This window comes from Procambarus clarkii, chromosome 10 (genome assembly GCF_040958095.1).
Source record: "Procambarus clarkii isolate CNS0578487 chromosome 10, FALCON_Pclarkii_2.0, whole genome shotgun sequence".
NCBI classification, from domain to species: domain Eukaryota; kingdom Metazoa; phylum Arthropoda; class Malacostraca; order Decapoda; family Cambaridae; genus Procambarus; species Procambarus clarkii.
This window is the reverse complement of record NC_091159.1, coordinates 34,584,580-34,605,208: the sequence shown is the minus strand read 5'-3', so window position 1 is coordinate 34,605,208 and position 20,629 is coordinate 34,584,580. Positions and strand designations below refer to the sequence as shown.

The window sequence follows — 20,629 nt, the reverse complement described above, 5'->3', positions numbered from 1 at the left end:
GACTATAGCGGTCAAAAATCGGGCAATTTTTGCCGCTAGCGGCCAAAAATCGAACGATTTTCGCCGCTAGCAACCAAAAATCGGGCGATTTTAGCCACTAGTGGCCAAAAAATCGGGCGATTTTAGCCGCTAGCGGCTAAAAATTTGGCGATTTTCGCCGGTAGCGGCAAAAAAACGGGCGATTTTAGCCGCTAGCAGCCTAAATCGGGCGATTGTCGCCGCTAGCAGCCTAAATCGGGCGATTGTCGCCGCTAGCGGCCAAAAATCGGGCGATTTTAGCCGCTAGCAGCCTAAATCGGGCGATTGTCACCGCTAGCGGCCCCAAAATTGGGCGATTTTAACCGCTAGCAGCCTAAATCGGGCGATTTTCGCCACTAACGGCCCAAAAATCGGGCGACTTTTGCCGCTAGCGGCCAAAAATCGGGCGATTTTAGCCGCTAGCAGCCTAAATCAGACGATTTTCGCCGCTAGAGGCCCAAAAGTCGGGCGACTTTTGCCGCTAGCGGCCAAAAAATCGGGCGATTTTAGCCGCTAGCAGCCTAAATCGGGCTATTTTCGCCGCTAGCGGCCCAAAAATCGGGCTACTTTTGCCGCTAGCGGCGAAAAGTTGGGCGATTTTCGCCGCTAGTGGCCAATAATCGGGCGATTTTCGCCGCTAGCAGCCAAAAATCGGGCGATTTTAGCCACTAGCGGCCAAAAAATCGGGCGATTTTAGCCGCTAGCAGCCTAAATCGGGCAATTTTCTCCGCTAGCGGCCCAAAAATTGGGCGACTTTTGCCGCTAGCGGCCAAAAATCGGGCGATTTTTGCTGCTAGCTGTCAAAAATCGGGCGACTTTCGTCGCAAGCGGCCAAAAATCGGGTGATTTTAGCCTATAGCGGCCAAAAATCGGGCGATTTTAGCTGCTAGCGGCCAAAAATGGAACGATTTTCGCCGCAGAAACCAAAAATCGGGCGATTTTCGTCGCTAGTGGCCAAAAATCAGACGATTTTCGCCGCTAGCAGCCTAAAATCGGGCGATTTTCGCTGCTAGCGGTAAAAAATCGGGCGACTTTCGTCGATAGCGGCCAAAAATCGGGAGATTTTCGCCGCTAGCGGCCAAAAATCGGGCGATTTTAGCCTATAATGGCCAAAAATCGCGCGATTTTAGCCGCTAGCGGCCAAAAATCGGGCGATTTTCGTCGCTAGCAACCAAAAATCGGGAGATTTTCGTCGCTAGTGGCAAGAAATCCCTTGATTTTCGCCGCTAGCAGCCTAAAAGCGGGCGATTTTAGCCGCTAGCGGCTAAAAGTTTGACGATTTTCATCGCTAGTGGCCAAAAATCAGGCGATTTTCACCGCTAGCAGCCTAAAATCGGGCGATTTTCGTCGCTAGTGGCCAGAAATCAGGCGATTTTCGCCGCTAGCGGCCAAAAATCGAGCGATTTTAGCCGCTAGCAGCCTAAATCGGGCGGTTTTCGCCGCTAGCGGCCAAAAATCGGGCGATTTTCGCCGCTAGGAACCTAAAATCGGGAGATTTTCGTCGCTAGTGGCAAGAAATTCATTGATTTTCGCCGCTAGCAGCCTAAAATCGGGCGATTTTCGTCGGTAGTGGCCAAAAATCAGGCGATTTTCGCCGCTAGCAGCCTAAAATGGGGCGATTTTCGTCGCTAGTGGCCAAAAATCGGGCGACTTTCGTCGCTACCGGCCAAAAATCGAGCGATTTTCGCCGATAACGGCCAATAAATCGGGCGATATTAGCCGCTAGCAGCCTAAAATCGGGCGATTTTCGCCACTAACGGCCTAAAATCGGGCGATTTTAGCCACTAGCGGCCAAAAATCGGGCGATTTTAGCCGCTAGCGGCTAAAAATTTGGCGATTTTCGCCGCTAGCGGCAAAAAAACGGGCGATTTTCGCCGCTAGCGGCCAAAATTCGGGCAATTTTCGACGCAAGCATCCAAAAATCGGGCGACTTTTGCCGCTAGCAGCCTAAAATCGGGCGATTTTCGTCGCTAGTGGCCAAAAATCAGGCGATTTTCGCCGCTAGCAGCCTAAAATCGGGCGATTTTCGTCGCTAGTGGCCAAAAATCAAGCAATTTTTTCCGCTAGCGGTCAAAAATCGGGCGATTTTAGCCGCTAGCGGCCAAAAGTCGGGCGATTTTAGCCGCTAGCAGCCTAAATCGGGCGATTTTCGCCGCTAGCGGCCAAAAATCGGGCGATTTTAGCCGCTAGCAGCCTAAATCGGGCGATTTTCGCCGCTAGCGGCCAAAAATCGGGCGATTTTAGCCGCTAGAAGCCTAAATCGGGCGATTTTCGAAGCTTGCGGCCCAAAAATAGAGTGATTTTCGCCGCTAGCGGCCAAAAGTCGGGCGATTTTTGCCGCTAGCGGCCAAAAATCGGGTGATTTTCGCCGCTAGCAGCCAAAAATCGGGCGATTTTCGCCGCTAGCAGCCTACAATCGGGTGATTCTCGCCGCTAGCGGCCAAAAGTCGGGTGATTTTCGACGCTAGCGGCCAGAAATCGGGCGGTTTTAACTGCTAGCGCAAAAAAAATCGAGCGATTTTAGCCGCTAGCGGTAAAAAATCGGGCGATTTTCGCCGCTAGCGGCCAAAAAAACGGATGACTTTAGCCGCTAGCGGCCAAAAATTGGGCGATTTTAGCTGCAAGCGGCCAAAAATCGAGCGATTTTAGCCGTAAGCGGCCAAAATTCGGGCGATTTTTGCCGTAAGCGGTCAAAAATCGGGCGACTTTCGTCGCTAGCGGCCAAAAATCGGGCAATTTTAGCCTTTAGCGGCCAAAAATCGGGTGATTTTAGCCGCTAGAAGCCTAAATCGGGCGATTTTCGACGCTAGCGGCCAAAAATCGGGCGACTTTAGCCGCTAACGGCCAAAAATCGGGCGACTTTAGCTGCTAGCGGCCAAAACTCGGGCGATTTTTGCCGCAAGTGGTCAAAAATCGGACGACTTTCGTCGCTAGCGGCCAAAAGTCGGGCGATTTTTGCCGCTAATGGTAAAAAATCGGGCGACTTTCGTCGCTAGCGGCCAAAAATCGGGCCATTTTCGCCGCTACCGGCCAAAAATCGGGCGACTTTAGCCGCTTGCGGCCAAAAATCGGGCGATTTTCGCCGCTAGCGGCCAAAAGTCGCGCGACTTTCGTCGCTAGCGGCCAAAAATCGGGCGATTTTAGCCTCTAGCGACCAAAAATTGGGCGATTTTAGCCGCTAGCAACCAAATTTCGGGCAATTTTCGGCGCAAGCGGTTAAAAATCGGGCGATTTTTGCCGCTAACAGCCTAAAATCGGGCGATTTTCGCCGCTAGCGGCCAAAAATCGGGCGTTTTTAGCCGCTAGTGGGCAAAAATCGGGCGATTTTCGCCGCTAGCAGCCAAAAATCGGGTGATTTTCGCCGCTAGCATCCTAAAATCGGGCGATTTTAGCCGCTAGCGGCCAAAAATCAGAAAATTTTCGTCGTTAGTAGCAAAAAATCGCCCGATTTTCGCCGCTAGCATCATAAAATCGGGCGATTTTAGCCGCTAGCGGCCAAAAATCGTGTGATTTGAGCCGCTAGCGGCCAAAAATCGGGCGATTTGAGCCGCTAGCAGCCAAAATACGGGCGATTTTCGCCGCTAGCGGCCAAAAATCGGGCAATTTTCGGCGCAAGCGGCCAAAAATCGGGCGATTTTAGCTGCTAGCGGCCCAAAAATCGGGCGACTTTTGCCGCTAGCAGCCTAAAATCGGGCGATTTTCGCCGCTTGCAGCAAAAAATCGGGCGTTTTTAGCCGCTAGCGGCCAAAAATCGGGCGATTTTAGCTGCTAGCGGTAAAAAATCGGGCGACTTTTGCCGCTTGCGGCAAAAAATCGGGCGATTTTCGCCGCTAGCTGCCAAAGTTTAAGAAAAATTACAGGGGGGGGGTAGGGGGGGTGGTAGGGGTGGGGGGGTCAGCGGGGTCATGGAGGGTAGGGGGGATGAGGGGAGGGGAGGGTAGTGGTGGGGGGGTCGGGGGTGGGGGGTAGGGGGGAAGGGGGAGGGGGGTTGGGGGGTGGGGGGTAGGGGTGAAGGGGGAGGGGGGGGGGGGTTAGGGGTGGTAGGGGTGATGGGTAAGGGGGATCCTACAAAATATCATAAAAATCCTACTAAAAATTAAAGGAATTTTTTAATTGAAGAAAAATTACAGGGGTGGTAGGGGGTGGGGGTTAAAAAATTCCTATAATTTTTAGTAGGATTTTATGATTTTTTGTAGAATTTTTATGATTTTTTGTAAGATCCCCCCCTCCCCCCCCTACCCATCCCCCCTACCCCTTCCCAAAAAATTGGGCTACTTTTGCTACTATTAGCCCAATTTTTTTGCTACTTTCGCTACTAGTAGCAAAAAAATTGGGCTACTTTTGCTATAAGTAGCCAAAAAATTGGGCTACTTTCACTACTAGTAGCCCAAAATTGGGCTACTTATAGCTTAAAATTGGGGTACTTATAACCCAAAAATTTAGCTACTTTTGCTACTAGTAGCCCAAAATTAGGCTACTTTCGCTACCAGTAGCCCAAAAATTGGGTTACTTTTGCTACTAGTAACACAAATATTAAGCTACTTTCGCACCCAGTAGCCAAAAAATTGGGCTACTTTTGCTACTAGTAACAAATTGGGATGCTTTTGTTACTAGTAGCCAAAAATTAGGCTACTTTCGCTACTAGTAGCCAAAAAATTGGGCTACTTTTGCTACTAATAGAAAAAAATTGGGCTACATACAGCCCAAAAATTGGGTAACTTTCGCTACTGGTAGCCCAAAAATTTGGCTACTTTTGCTACTAATAGCCCCAAAATTGGGCTACTTTTGCTACTAGTAGCCACAAATTGGGCTACTTTTGCTACTAATAGCCCAAAAATTGGGCTACTTTTGCTATTAGTAGCCCAATTTTGGGCTACCTTTGCTACTAGTAGCCCAAAATTGGGCTACTTATAGCCCAAAAATTGTGCTATCCAGCAGAAAATGGGGCTAATTTCGCTAATGGCAGCCCAAAAATTAGGGTACTTTTGCTACTAGTAGCCCAAATTGGGCTACCTTTGCTACTAGTAGCCCAAAATTGGACTATTTATAGCCCAAAAATGGGCTACTTTTGCTACTACTAGCCCAAAATTGGGCTACATATAGCCCAAAAATTGGGCTCCTTAGCCCAAAAATTGGGCTACTTTTGCTACTAGTAGGCCAAAATTGGGCTACTTATAGCCAAAAAATTGGGCTACTTAGCCCAAAAATTTGCTACTAGTAACTCAAAAATTGGGCTACTCTTGATACTAGTAGCCTAAAAATTGGGCTACTCTCGCTACTAGTAGGCCAAAAATTACGCTACTTTTGCTACTAGTAGCCCAAAAATTGGGCTACTTTTGCTACTAATAACCCCAAAATTGGGCTACTTTTGCTACTAATAGCCCAAAAATTGGGCTACTTTTGCTATTAGTAGCCCAATTTTGGGCTACTTTTGCTACTAGTAGCCCAAAATTGGGCTACTTATAGCCCAAAAATTGCACTATCCAGCAGAAAAATGGGGCTAATTTCGCTAATGGCAGCCCAAAAATTAGGGTACTTTTGCTACTAGTAGCCCAAATTGGGCTACCTTTGCTACTATTAGCCTAAAATTGACTACTTTCGCTACTAGTAGCCCAAAAATTGGGCTACTAGAAGCCCCAAAATTGGGCTACTTTCGCTACTAGTAGCAAAAATTTGGGATACTTTCGCTACCAGTAGCCCAAGAATTGGTCAGAAGAATTAGGCTACTTTTGCTATTAGTAGCCTAAAAATTGGGCAACTTTCGCTACTAGTATCATAACAATTGGGCTACTTTTGCTACTAGTAGCCCAAAAATTGGGCTACTTTCGCTACTTTCTACTTTCGCTCAAAATATGGAGAAGTCTCAGATAATTCTCTTGAGGGAGCTGTTAAGTAATAAATATCTTTCTGGTTATCAGCCATTCGACTAATGTATTCTGGAAGTGTCTTCTCCCCGTTAGGTTTTGCAGATGAATCATACATTATTAGTTTGTCAATCTCTTCCTTCTCCACTTGCTCCTGGGATGAAAGAATACCTGCCATTACATTTATTAAATTAAAATGCAAACCATGTCTATTTATTAATAAACAATCAAACAGTACTTCAAATCCTAAATCCTATACCAATAAATAATTTAAAAAAAAAAAAAAAACAGCATTGAATGTCAGCGAAAACGCCAGTTTCTGGCTGAACCCCGGAGGCTCCGTGAAGCTATCATTGCTGATTAACACTTTGCCTAGCGGCTAGGCAAAGTGTTAAAGCAAAAGCCCTAGGCAAAGGGCCTAGCCTCGCGCGTCAGGCTAGGCCCTAGCCTGACGCGCGAGGCTCAGCCCACCCCAAATTCGACCTGGCCGATTCACTTCAAGATGAGCCTGTGAGCGCTCACACGCACTAAAATGTGTGTACTCTTTTCAATTTTCTCACATCAATTTTTATGCTACGTCTTTGATTTTGGTATCGAATTGTTCGAATTGCTCAAACCCCCCTGCAGTTTTCAAAATATCCCAAATTCCACACCAGATCCACAATTTGGAGCCAAAAATCTGGCTCTCTGCACGTATTCGCAGTTTGAAGTACCGACTTTTTATACCAATAATATTTTATACCAATAATATACATGTTTTTGTTTAAAAGACGCTCAATTTCTATATATTAACAGAATATGCAACACGAATGAACTGAGTAATACAAGCAACAGCAGTATGTATTATACTTCATTCTTGCGAGTGTATAACAGGTTGATTAAGGCTCAATATTGTATAATGTTAATTCTTGTAATAAATAGGTGTATTTGGTTTTTACTTAACCTAGCCCGATATATTAATTTGGGAAGAGACTTTTAACTTATTGAAGGCGTAGTTATCCGCTTTCTCTTTGCTCAAGTAAGTTTATTAAGATAAGAACACACATCCCAAAAGGCTAGAGTACTTTAGGCTATTTCTACCTTCCTCTCTACTGGTATCTACTGCTTCTTCAGAACATCTACCACCTTCCTGATTTCACGTACTGATGTTATTGGTAATATGAATGACTGCTATCATCTGTTGCTATCTTTTACTGCGTTATGCTTTTAAAACACCCGCTATCTGCTTCTAATATCTGTATTATACAAACTGCCATCTGCAACTGTATTCAGCTATCCACTGCTATATATGTTCCCATTATCGAAGAAAGAATGTCGGTCAGGTTTATCAAGGTCTCCCGTAGGCTTATTACTAACATTACCCAGGATGCAAGCCACAACAGTTGCCTTACTCCCGGGGAACCTATGCATGCTAGGTGAAGAGAAGCATCAGGTGAAAGGAAAGATTTCCTCGACGTCTCTGTCCTGCCGCGGGAATCAAACCCGGATCCTCGGTTGTGGGTCGATTATGTAGACTACTCGGACAATGAATCACAATAACGTGGTTGAATGAACAAACCCACAAGGGCCGTGACGAGGATTCGAACCAGCGTCCGAGAGCATCCCAGACGCTGCCTTAATCGACTGAGCTACGACATGGTCAAAAGGAGTTGAAACCGAAGTTCTACTGAACTTACTGGATCCTGCAGCCTCTCCGAGGCACAAACCAGGGTTTTGCACAACTTCCCCCATGCACTCGAACTATGTCAATATTGACATAGCTCGAGTGTTCTCCCTCTTCGTTCCCTCTTCTGTTCTCCCTCTAACAATGTTCTCCCTCTTCGCCCTTACTTCATTACACACAGAAATCACAATTGAGTGATGCATCAAATGAACCTCGGCCCTTGTGGATTTGTGGTGCATCACGCAAGTGAGTTCTGTGTGTAACGTTGTTGAAGATATGATGACACAATCAACATATCAGAAGATGGAGAAACGACGACGTTTGTCCATCTTGGACCGTTATCAAGTTGTATGTAAGGGAGAGAGAGAGAGATTGCTGAAGATTAAGCCACTCAAGATGTGGCACGAGCATGAATAGCCCGTAAAGAGAGTGAGGAAGGCACGGGTAATAAATAAGGAAAGAGTGAGGAGAGAAGCTGGAAAAAGTGAGGTGAGAAGCAGGTAAGAGAAAAAGGAAATTCCTAGAAGGTATGAGTGAGGCGAAAGGTAAGAAAGGATGAAAGGTGCGAATATGAGTCCCTCCCCATATGAGTGACTTCCTGTTAATGGTTTCCTCATCAGTAACTGGCACACGTATCACAGTGTAGGCCCTCCGTATTGCAGTGGCTCTCCGCCTTGCTGCCCAATCCATACAGAATATGCATATATTCGCAAACTGGCGGAGGCTGAGAGGTATGCTCATCGTGGCCTCCTCTGACAAAACACAGACAGCAGTCACCCAAGGCACAGTGAAGCTAACGATATCTTTAAGAAGAGTCTTACCACAGCTGGATGTCCAGCAGAAAGAGAACTGTGTCACCTAATGTCCCGTAACTCAGCCAGTCTTACTGGTTGCCCACATGGAATTCCAACGCGTCCCTGGAAGAGTTGGTACTCACGTAGTTGTGTGGGACTATATGTGAGTATCAACCTCAGCTAACACCTACACTATCTTGAGGTTATCTTGAGATGATTTCGGGGCTTAGCGTCCCCGCGGCCCGGTCCTCGACCAGGCCTCCTTTTTGTTACACCCTCCCCCCCCCAGAAAGCAGCCCGTAGCAGCTGTCTAACTCCCAGGTACCTGTTTACTGCTAGGTAACAGGGGCATCAGGGTGAAGCATTTTGCCCATTTGTCTCTGCCTCCACCGGGGATCGAACCTGGACTCTCAGCACTATGAATCCGAAGCGCTGTCCACTCAGCAATCAGGCGCCCCTCACCAACACTAACTTTAGTGTTGCACATCGAGGTGGTGCTGCCACCCTCAGGAAATCAACGAAGTCCCATAAGTACAGGAAACTGTACTTATGGGCTTCGCGATTAACCTTTACCGGGTACGCTGGGGCGCATCCGATCCTCCGATCGTCGTCGCCCCTAAATCAACAACAATAACAACGTCCCGTTCAACCTTGACAACGTGCACAGGTCAGGACGCCTGCTCAGTCCTCCTCCAGGACCGACTTACTTATGTACAACAATGTTCGTTGGTTGAGTAGAGTCTGTCCACAAGAACTTCATGGTGCGGGCAGTTAAGAGTGAAGGGTCCTCTACCTCCCCCGGATGACTGCACGAGTGTTGGTGTTGGGAGACGCGTCACCCAACGTCAAGTGACTATATCTGGAGCATGAAACGTGTTGTTGATGTTTTCAGTTGTTTTGTTCTTAAACGTTTGTATGGAGGTCGTCTATTTTTTTGTTACGCATTAAAACAAAATTTTTAAGAGTTATCTGATGTTATGTGAATTTGTAGATTAATGTATTTTTAACATAATACTGCATATTATGGTTCCAGAAATAGTCTGCATGTAAGTTGGCAAGTGAATTACCCTTGTCTTAAACAGAATTTATTCTAAATTGTATTGTACTAGATTATTATAGTATAAATCATCATCATATCATCTCGAATGATTTGCTTAGTGTAGGTAATGCATGCATGACTGTAAAGCATGCGTCCAGTTGGGTGGGTGTGGAGCAAGACTAGTAACTGTGTGACTCACCATAGATGTAAAGTGCCTTGTATAGTGACTGTTGTGAACCTCTTGTTGAATTACTTCTGATACAAAAGATTATCGATGTGTATATGTATTTGTGTAAATGATTGTGTATATATATATGTACATGTATATGTAACCTTAACAATTGTGTAACTAGCTTCAAAAGGGTTCAAATTGTGTAGCTAACTTCAATTGCGTAACTAGCTTCAAAGTTCTAAACGAACTATGAGGGTTCCTAAACCCATTATGTGCCTCTGTAACCCTTTCTACCACCGCCCACAGGGTGGGTATGGGGCGTATAATAAAGAAAGAAATTGAATTGAATCGAATAATTGTATCATAGCCTCATAAACAGAGTTTACGCTTGCCATGGTTGTGCCCGGTCGTTGGTGGCGATTATTGCGAGGTCTTGCGGCTGTGCCAGCAGGTAGGATGGGGCTGCCTTACCTCCTGTTCAGCATGCTTCGACGATTGGAATGGGGTTTGCTGGAAAGGGGGAATACCCGATGGTGGAGTTGGTGTTGGTGGACCTCTTGCGAGTGGATGTGACTGACATCTGTGGTGTGCAGGTTATCTCTGGTCACTGAGCGGTGATTCAGTTCAGTTCTTCGGCTATCTTCCGGGATCTTGTCGACCACTATGACGGACGTTCCTTCCGGTTACCTGGGGATGTTGAGTCTGTGACCGTTTCGGACCAGAGCGGCTCGTCCATGTATATGGCCGTTTACGGCATGCCGTTCGAGTTTCCAGAAGAACTGTTGCGGCGATACTTCAGCCGGTTTGGGCGTGTGTTGCACATCCAAATGAACATCATCTCCTCTGGCAGGTTGCGAGGTGGACCGAATTGGACCAGGACTTTAACCATGTGCCTTAAGACTCTGATCCCGTCCTCCGTTGTGCTCATGAGCTTTTACGTCAGGATCTTGTACGCTGGCCAGCCCCGTACGTGCTTCCGGTGCGGTCTTTCTGGGCACCTGGCTGAGGGGTTGCTGTGCTGGCAGTGTGGGCCATGGGAGAAGGACTTAATTCCCCCCTCTGGAGGTTATCTTGAGATGATTTCGGGGCTTTTTTAGTGTCCCCGCGGCCCGGTCCTCGACCAGGCCTCCACCCCCAGGGAGCAGCCCGTGACAGCTGACTAACTCCCAGGTACCTATTTACTGCTAGGTAACAGGGGCATTCAGGGTGAAAGAAACTTTGCCCATTTGTTTCTGCCTCGTGCGGGAATCGAACCCGCGCCACAGAATTACGAGTCCTGCGCGCTATCCACCAGGCTACGAGCCCCGAGGTCCCAGAGATTTCTGCATGTATTGCCGTGGATGGTGTGCCTACGATTTTGGATGGTGTTGGGAGTGTGTTGGATGCTGGACCGGCGTCTGCTGCCCCCCTGGTTGGTGGTGGGGGCGTCGAGGAGGTGGTGCATGTAGTCCCTTCCATGCCCCCTCCTCCAGCTGTTGTGCCTGTGGTTCCAGAGGCATTGTTTTCCGCGGTGGATTGTGGCAGGGCGATGCCTGGTGCTGGGGAATTATGTGCGGTGAGTGTCCCTGTGGAGATTCACGCGGAGCGGTGTGTGGTCCGGTGCCTCCGGTGGTCGAAGCGGCGGCTGTGTTACGTGACTGTGTGTTGCATGACCGTGCGCAGCCTCCCCGCGGTTCTGCTGGAGCTCCTTCAGGGGAGGTCGACAGTTCCGATGATTTGTATCCAGTTCCAAAGCGTACGAGGCAGGCTCTCAGTTCGTCTTCCCCTGGTCATGCCTCTTGGGCGGACGTGGAGGACTTTGAGAGTTCACCGTCTTCGGAGGATGCTGTTGTGGATGATGCTGGCGGTGTGCCTGGGGCTCCAGTGGCACTTGGTGATGATGTATCAGGTGTGGTGGCGGCTGTCCCCGGGACGGCCATTCCCAAATGAATTATCCCTGTGGTGGAGACGGTTCCTGGTGTGGATGCTGTGTTGCCTACTTCTGCTTTTCCCCCGGTGTCCCCTGCGTCCCCGGTTGCTGGTTCCCCGGGTTGAGGGGTTGTTGTCCCGGTTGAGGTGGAGGGTGCGGGGTGGGAGTTAGTTCTAGTTTTGAAAAAGGTCTCTGTTCAGTTGCCCCACGTGTCCCAGCTCTCCATGCAGCCGCCCACAATGCTTTGGCCACCTGTGCCCTTTCTCTCTGTGCAGCCGCCAATTGTGCTGAAGTCTTCCGTGCTACAGCCGGTTGTGCCCCAGCCCCCTGTGCAGTCGCCCCCTGTGCAGTCGCCCCCTGTACTGTAGTCTTCCGAGACGCCTGTGCTCCGGTCTTCGTGCATCTGGTTTAGGTGTTCTTGTTCATTATTCATTTCTTTCCTTTCGGTTCTCTTTGACGTTCGTGGCAGTGGTTCTAGAGTTCTCTAGAGTTGCTGGTCGCTGATCAGGTACAATGCCTTGTGGATGTAGCACCTAGGTAGTCAAATACCGAGGTGACAAGGTGTTGAATTAGTGAGGTTGCAGTCGGAACTCTGGGGGGACTCTAGAAATAGTTAATTAAGGGCGGGATAATGGACTATAGAGATCCGTTTTCTTCCCGACCACTGTTACAGGATCACCCCCATACATTCTCCCCCCTTCTCTCCCGAAAATACAATTAGGTGAGTACAATTAGGTGAGTAACAGTTGATGGGTGTTCGAATGTTTCCTCTGTCATTCCATCATTTTAAATGACACAGTCTATGGGTGTTCGAATATAACTGTCCTCATTCACTCTGTCCATAACAGCTATAATGATTGTTCCGTTGCCAACTTGGGGTTCTAATTACGCTTTGAGAAATAAAAGGATCTCACAAACGCCGTTTCAGGCCGTATATTATGCATGAAAATATAGTAAAACTCATAATTATACATAATAGAAATAGTACTCATATGTATATTACACATGAATATCTGAGCTTCTGGGATACATGGTGATATTGGCTGTAATGGATAAAATGAGAATTCACCAAACCCGTTTAGGGCCATGCAAATAATTTTTAAACAGCAAATACAGTTATTGTATCTTCATAATACAGTTATTGTATCTTCATATACAAATAGAGGAGACAAGGGTATTGATACTTGATATTTGTGTGTGTGTGTGTGTGTGTGTGTGTGTGTGTGTGTGTGTGTGTGTGTCGTCAACCATGATATGGTTTCATCAGCTCAAATTCAAGCAAAATTTACACTTAAGACAGGTTCCAGTTTCAAGTTAACAGGCACTTCCTCTGAGTGACTCCTTGGTGGTGTTGTTGTTGATGTTATTCGTGTTATTGTTGTTGTTGTTGTTGTCCAATCCCTTAAATCTACCTCTGGTTATTCAGTCCCTCTTATCTAATCTGATTATTCATCCCCTGTAATCTACTTCTGGTTATTCAGCTTTTGGCCCCAACAATACCACCCCACGTTCAGTGTTGCGCTCCTGTGATAATTTCTCTGACGACTTCTCTGATGACTTCTTTGATGACTTCCCTGACTCCCCTGGCGACTCCTCTGACGACTCCTCTGACGACTCCTCTGATGACTCCTCTGATGACTCCTCTGACGACTCCTCTGATGACTTCTCTGACTCCTCGGACGAGCTAGCCTCCCCAGATGGGTTCTTTAATGGTTCCTGTACAGTTTTCTCTCCAGGTTTTCTGAAATAGAAAATTCTATAGAATACGAACGTGGCACGAATGCTACGGAGAACACGATCACTAGGTAAATGGAACATATATATATATATATATATATATATATATATATATATATATATATATATATATATATATATATATATATATATATATATATATATATATATATATATATATATATATACGTTTGCGTAGGGAAGGGAATGGCGTTATCAGAAGAAAGCGCCAAGCCATCACGGCTATATAGCACTTGGAAGAGGGTCAGGATAAGGATTTGGGATGGGACGGGGGGAAGGAATGATGTCCAACCACTTGGATGGTCGGGAATTGAACGCCGATCTGCATGAAGGGAGACCGTCGCTCTACCGTCCAGCTAGGGAGAGTTAAGCTACTTTCGGAAGACTGACCGAGTTCGCACACGCAAGTGAAGTTTTACAACTTTAGAACACTTTCCCACCAGGAGACTTGAACCCTAGCCAGCACAGAAGCCTCACAGCAACTGACATAACAGGTACGCCTTTAACCCACTGCACCAAACTCAGACCCCTAACAGAGATGGTAATTTTGGGGTATTTAAACACCCCAAAGATCACCACCTCCCAAAGGCAACAAGAGCTAGTACTCACTTAATTGTGCTTGCGGGGGTTGAGCTTTGTCTCTTTGGTCCCGACTTTGTCTCTTTGGTTCTGAAAGACCATTAGTGAGGGGTTACTCACGTTCTTTCATCAAGTCCCCTGTTAATATGGGAGAACACTGTGTCTATGCTTAATGCACAACTTGCCTAAACACGCAAGTGAAGTTTTACAACTTTAGAACACTTCGTGAGGTTTAGTTCCCGTAGCCATTCCTCGTAGCTCATACCTCTCAGTTCCAGGACTAGTCTGGTGGCATACCTCTGAATCTTCTGTAACTTTGTCTTGTGTTTAACTAGGTATTGACTCCAGGCTGGAGCTGCATACTCCAGGATTGGTCTGACATAAATAATGAGAGAGGGGGGGGGAGGAAGGACAGAAATGAGGGGGAATCAAAGAGGCAAGAGGTACTGCCAGGGAGTACACTGACGGGCGCATGAGGTGCTGGTGGCAGCCCTGTTGTACAGGAAGCGTGTGTATATACACACACACACACACACACACACACACACACACACACACACACACACATACACACACACACACACACACATTTGTCTATATTTAGTCAAGCATAAGACTAAACTGGAAAAGGTTCAAAGGTTTGCACCAGACTAGTACCCGAACTGAGGGGTATGAGCTACGAGGAAAGAGACTACGGGAATTAAACCTCACGTCACTGGGAGACAAGAGTTAGAGGGGGACATGATCACTTACAAGATTCTCAGAGGAATTGATAGGGTAGATAAAGACAGACTTTATAACACAAGGGGCACACGCACTAGGGGACACAGGTGGAAATTGAGTGCCCAAATGAGCCATAGAGACGTTAGAAAGAATTTTTTCAGTGTCAGAGTAGTAGACAAATGGAATGCATTAGGAAGTGATGTGGTGGAGGCAGACTCCATACACAGCTTCAAGTGTAGATATGATAGAGCCCAGTAGGCTCAGGAACCTATACATTAGTTGATTGACAGTTGAGAGGCGGGAACAAAGAGCCAGAACTCAACCCACGCAAGAACAATTAGGTAAGTACACACACACACACGCTCGCGCGCGCGCTTCAGCCTTGTCGAGACTCCCAGGTACCTATTTACTGCAAGGTGAACAGGTGGAAGCAAGGAAATGTGCCAAACTATTTCTGTCCCACCCGGGAATCGAACCGGGAATCCCCAATTATGAGTCGAGAACGAAGCCATCTGCACTACGAGCCCCTATATGATGTACTCGTTCATCAGTGACTACGGAGGGACGGGGGTAGACCTATCCCCACGCCCAGCCTCCTAGCCGCCTATACCTTGCGCACTAATCACGTCTGTGTATAACATGCCAGTAATTCAACACGCACAGTCTCCCAGTTTACACAACGAGGCCAAAATTAAGCTTTCCGTCCTGGTGCAATTGCGTCAGATGGTTTGGTGGTTATTAAGTGGTATGAGGCAAGTGGTGATTGTGGTGACGGGGGGGGGGGGGGTAACTCGTCGCCACACGTGGTGACGGGTGTGTGTGTACTCACCTATTTGTGCTTGCAGGATCGGGCATTGACTCTTGGATCCCGCCTTTCCAGCCATTGATTGATTACAGCAATGACTCCTGTCCCATTTCCCTATCATACCTAATTTTAAAAGTATGAATAGAGTTTGCTTCCACAACCTGTTCCCCAAGTGCATTCCATTTTTCCACTACTCTCACGCTAAAAGAAAACTTCCTAACATCTCTGTGACTTATCTGAGTTTCCAGTTTCCACCCATGTCCCCTCGTTCTGTTACTATTACGTGTGAACATTTCATCTATTTCCACTTTGTTAATTCCCCTGAGTATTTTATATGTCCCTATCATATCTCCCCTCTCCCTTCTTTTCTCTAGTTTCGTAAGGTTCAGTTCCTTCAGACGCTCTACATATCCCATCTCTCGTAACTCTGGGACAAGCCTCGTCGCAAACCTCTGAACCTTCTCCAGTTTCCTTATGTGTTTCTTCAGGTGGGGGCTCCATGATGGTGCGGCATACTCTATGACTAGTCTCTCATGTGTATGTATATATGTATGTATGTATGTATGTATGTATGTATGTATGTATGTATGTATGTATGTATGTATGTATGTATGTATGTATGTATGTATGTATGTATGTATGCATGTATGTATGTATATTTTGAATCTGGTTAGGGAGTCATACATTTTACAAACGGGATAGTGCACCAGGAAAAACTCACCCTCTTCACTTCTTCAAGATTAAAACAAGAACGGGTTCCACAACGTGCAAAGAGTTGGTTTACCCATGCCTTCAATTCTTTATAGACATCCCTTAAACGGTTGCGACACCTCTATCTAATGGATCCCAGCGCATTGTGGTATACTCCATAATAAACTTGTAGATCAACTAGCCAAAGCGATGCACAACACGCCTCACATTACCCATCATCCAGTTCCTCATGTGGCACGTAAAGGAGCCTTCAAAGTTACCATCACCCAAGATTTTGTAATGAAATGGAACACGTCATGCTCACCTTTGTACTATGGGTCCATAAAAAAAGAAATGGGAAACTTGGAAACATGTCAGATGTAAAAGTAGAGAAGTTGATGTAACGATGACCAGATCAGAGCTGGGACACACCAAACTGGCAGCACACAGCTCTAAGTACAGGACAGATATTAACGAACTCTGCATCCACTGTCAGATGCCTAAAACAATCGAACACTGTATCTCCTTCACTGTTTCCGACATCATAGTGGCGAGTAAACTTCGAACAAGTATTTATCGCACTTAATATACCCTTTACCATCGATCATATATTAGGAGAAGGTGACCTCTCGTTACATGAAAAATATCAAATAGTCAAAGAACTGGCTAATTATCTCCAGTCAACTAACTAACTGGGCCACACTTGACCCGTGTCACATTTATACCTGGCGCCACCAGCAGCCAAACACAGGCAACAACTGCCCCGTCGCAGCATCAACAACTGACGCAATATATACAACATGCGGTGCGGCAAGTCTCCCTCACACACACGCCTCTGTTTAGTCACTGCTCCTCTATCTACACCACAACACATCAAACACTTTTCAAACCTCGTTATTCTCAACATTGAGGCGTCTGCCAACATTTTGTACACGAGCCATCATCGGGAGGCTACCTACCTTGAGGCTACCTTGAGGTGCTTCCGGGGCTTAGTGTCCCCGCGGCCCGGTCGTCGACCAGGCCTCCTGGTTGCTGGACTGATCAACCAGGCTGTTAGACGCGGCTGCTCGCAGCCTGACGTATGAGTCACAGCCTGGTTGATCAGGTATCCTTTGGAGGTGCTTATCCAGTTCTCTCTTGAACACTGTGAGGGGTTTGCCAGTTATGCCCCTTATGTGTAGTGGAAGCGTGTTGAACAGTCTCGGGCCTCTGATGTTGATAGAGTTCTCTCTCAGAGTACCTGTTGCACCTTTGCTTTTCAACGGGGGTATTCTGCACATCCTGCCATGTCTTCTGGTCTCATGTGGTGTTATTTCTGTGTGCAGGTTTGGGACCAGCCCCTCAATTATTTTCCACGTGTAAATTAGTCGGTCCCAGTAATTTAGATGTTTTACTGAGTGGATTCTAGCAGTAAAGGATCTCTGCACGCTCTCTAGGTCAGCAATTTCTCCAGCTTTGAAAGGGGCTGTCATTGTGCAGCAGTACTCCACTCTAGAGAGCACAAGCGTTTTGAAAAGTATCATCATCGGTATAGCATCTCTAGTGTGAAAAGTTCTTGTTATCCAACCTGTCATTTTTCTTGCAGTTGTGACGGCTACTTTATTGTGTTCTTTAAAGGTAAGGTCTTCCGACATGAGTACACCCAGATCCTTTACATTGCCTTTTCGTTCTATGTTATAATTTGCCTGAGTTTTGTACGTGAACTGCTGGGAGGATAAACCTTGCATGCACACTGCACCTGTCATCAAGAAGAAGAAGAGAATTTACCTTCCGGAGATCTTTTGATACATGTCGTCGACAATATGGCTCTGGACGTGATGGATTTCGGGGGCGTCGTGGGCGGCGAGGGCGGGGTAGGGTAAGGAGGCTGCGTGGGCGGCCGCCATCACTGCCACCAGAACCAACAGAGCCACGCCCGTCCTGAAAGTCAGAGTAACTAGATATTTAAGTATAGGATTTGCTGAAAATTTGAACATTTTAGAACACATTTTTGTTTTATACGAGTGTAGAACAAGTAGAATGAAGAAAGTCAAGTGATATTATGCTGTGAGGCTTGAATCGTATAACCATTTATACGAGCAGAGAGGAGCGGGAAGGTTGACCTATTTTCAAGCAGCAGTTCACTGTGATTTGAGGCAGGCGTAATTAAAGGTTGTGTAACCCGAGCACACGAGTAGCTTCTCCTTAAGAGAAAGTCACTCAGAATGTTGTACTCTGGAACAGCATGATCCGTATTAGGCTCATGAGACACTCAGGTTAAGAGTCTAGACTCGTTAAGTTCTACCTGAGTTCCTGATACCAAAGTGTCTTTTTTTCGTGATCAAATTCATTACCTGTTGATTACCTTTGAGGTAGAGAGTCTAACAGACAGGAATAGGACGTACCCCAGTTTAATTTATGTGTTAAATAAATTCAAATATCCTTCCTTTTATAATTTTTAACTTGAAATGTATTCTGTCATACATCTATACCAAACTGTTTATGATAATTAAATAATCTACTGCGGCCCCTGTCTTACCAGTTATTTGCCCCCCGCCCCCCTTGCTTGCTGTTTGTACAGTAACTAAACTAGAAGAGTTAGTTATACTTGTTTAACTAAATTTCAAACAATCACCGAACACAAGGGTCTCCAATACCAATATTGCCACTGAGGCTTAAATGTGAACTACATATCAGGAGCAGTGTTCCCCCGAGGTCGCCAGTGAACAGCTTAACGGCATCAGTGACGGAGATTAAGAGGGAAGAGAGATAATCAGCAATTACTGGGTTATTATATTTGTTTAGCTTATGATGATTAACCCACAACTCAGAAGCTGGAGAAGCGACGACGTTTCGGTCCGTCCTGGACCATTATCGAGTCGTGAGACTGATGCTTTTTGACCGTAAAGACACTAATCTCACGTGGTTGAGTGGCTATAAGGGCACTTGTCACCTTGCTGAGTATCAGGGAAGGTGACAGTAAGGACACTCACCTCATCTTGCCAAGTATCAGGACCGGGGACTGTGCGGACGTAGGTTACAAGAGCGAGCGACTGCCTGGCGAAGGGTTGTCAGTCGCTGGACGAGAGGCTGTAATCTCCCGCTCGAAGGACCGTCACCCGCCGACTGACTGTTTGGTGTACCCTTCCTCTTGCTTAATACCCCGCCCGACACGTGACGACCCCCTCCCAGCCCATCACCCCACCCCTCCGAGCCCTCCAAGGTCCACACCCGTCCCTTCTAAACCCTCCAAGGCCCTTCCCAGCCCTCCCAGGCCAACACCCCGCCCCTCCAAGCCCTCCCAGGCCCACACCTGTCCCTTCTCAGCCCTCCTAGGCCCTCTCAGACCCATACCCGTCCCTTCCCAACTCTACCACTACCTCCCTCCCACACTATGCCACTCCCTTCCAACCTCCCCCATGCTTTTCCCTCCTTCCATACTGAATTAGCCTCAATAAGGTACAAATATTTCATATCAGTACAAACAACTAGGTACACTGAGTCCCTTAACACTCCCATGTGCATATATATATATATATATATATATATATATATATATATATATATATATATATATATATATATATATATATATATATATATATATAATATATATATATATATATATATATATATATATATATATATATATATATATATATATATATATATATATATATATATTAGTATTTTTTGGTAGCAGTCTTTCTTGTAAACATATGTTGTTGAATATGACCGAAAGGATAAGATTGATAATTCTAACACGAATCTTCTCAATATTTCTTATGTTCTTCTTCACTGTTGAGGGTAATTGATAAATTAACTCTTCAAAATTCATTCTTTTATTTCTGGTCTGACGCCTGAACGCCTTTCGCAATGTTTGCCATCCCATTGGAGACTTTCGGCGCCGTGGAGAGGGAGGACCTGCTGCCTGTGTAACAGCTTCTCCTCCATATCAACTTATCCAGGCTTTGCGCCCTGGAGAGGCCACTCCAGACCAACAACTAGAGCGCAACTCCATAGTCTCCTGAGACTGATGGATGCCTACTACTACTGTATGTTATAGTGGCTAGAATACGCCTGGAATATAGACGTATCTGGCAGCTTTCTCAAAACCCAAATGTCGAGTACACAATGTGTCAACTTTGTGAAAGAGAAAACATGCACTCCCTTTGAACATTATATTGTAGAATGTCCCATACTGACTGACTTTCGCCCTCCTAGGCTGAGATATGCTGAACTCTGTAATTACTATATGAATACTGGAACACTTGATAATATATTGGATTTGAACCCAAGATTGACCATGTAATGTATCATCTATACATTGTATGTAAGTGATGTAACTATATAACCTGAGCTTGTAAAAGCACCTTAATCACCTTCAGTGATTAAGTGCTTATTAACACATTAGTTTCTCTATCAGCTATCTTACCCTCTCAGAGTTGGAGAGCCATAAATGTATGTGTATGTATGTGTGTGCATGTATATGTGTATATATGTAGACCAAACCACACTAAAAAGTGAAGGGACGACGACGTTACGGTCCGTCCTGGACCATTCTCAAGTGGATTGCGGCACAATCGACTTGAGAATGGTCCAGGACGGACCGAAACGTCATCGTCCCTTCACTTTC

At 46.2% G+C, this 20,629-nt stretch overlaps 2 protein-coding genes across 3 annotated transcripts in view; one reads left to right on the top strand and one right to left on the bottom strand.

Moving 5' to 3' along the window:
- LOC123745613 (aminopeptidase N) overlaps positions 1–20,629 on the top strand; it is an 88,223-nt gene that overhangs the window by 23,092 nt on the left and 44,502 nt on the right. The gene's annotated exons all lie outside the window — the stretch shown is intronic.
- On the bottom strand, positions 12,375–19,144 carry LOC123745626 (tripartite motif-containing protein 44). The gene is made up of 3 exons (XM_045726364.2): positions 18,987–19,144; positions 17,782–17,934; positions 12,375–13,200 (listed from the first exon to the last, which is right to left on the bottom strand). Exons 1-3 carry the CDS (start codon positions 18,989–18,991, stop codon positions 12,933–12,935), a joined length of 426 nt encoding a protein of 141 aa, XP_045582320.1. The 5' UTR covers positions 18,992–19,144; the 3' UTR covers positions 12,375–12,932.

What these genes read in the sequence shown, in the direction of transcription:
- LOC123745626 (XM_045726364.2), bottom strand. An exon ending in TATCAAAAGATCTCCGGAAG is followed by an intron (nt 13,201 to 17,781) that starts GTAAATTCTCTT and finishes TTTCTATTTCAG; the next exon opens with AAAACCTGGAGAGAAAACTG.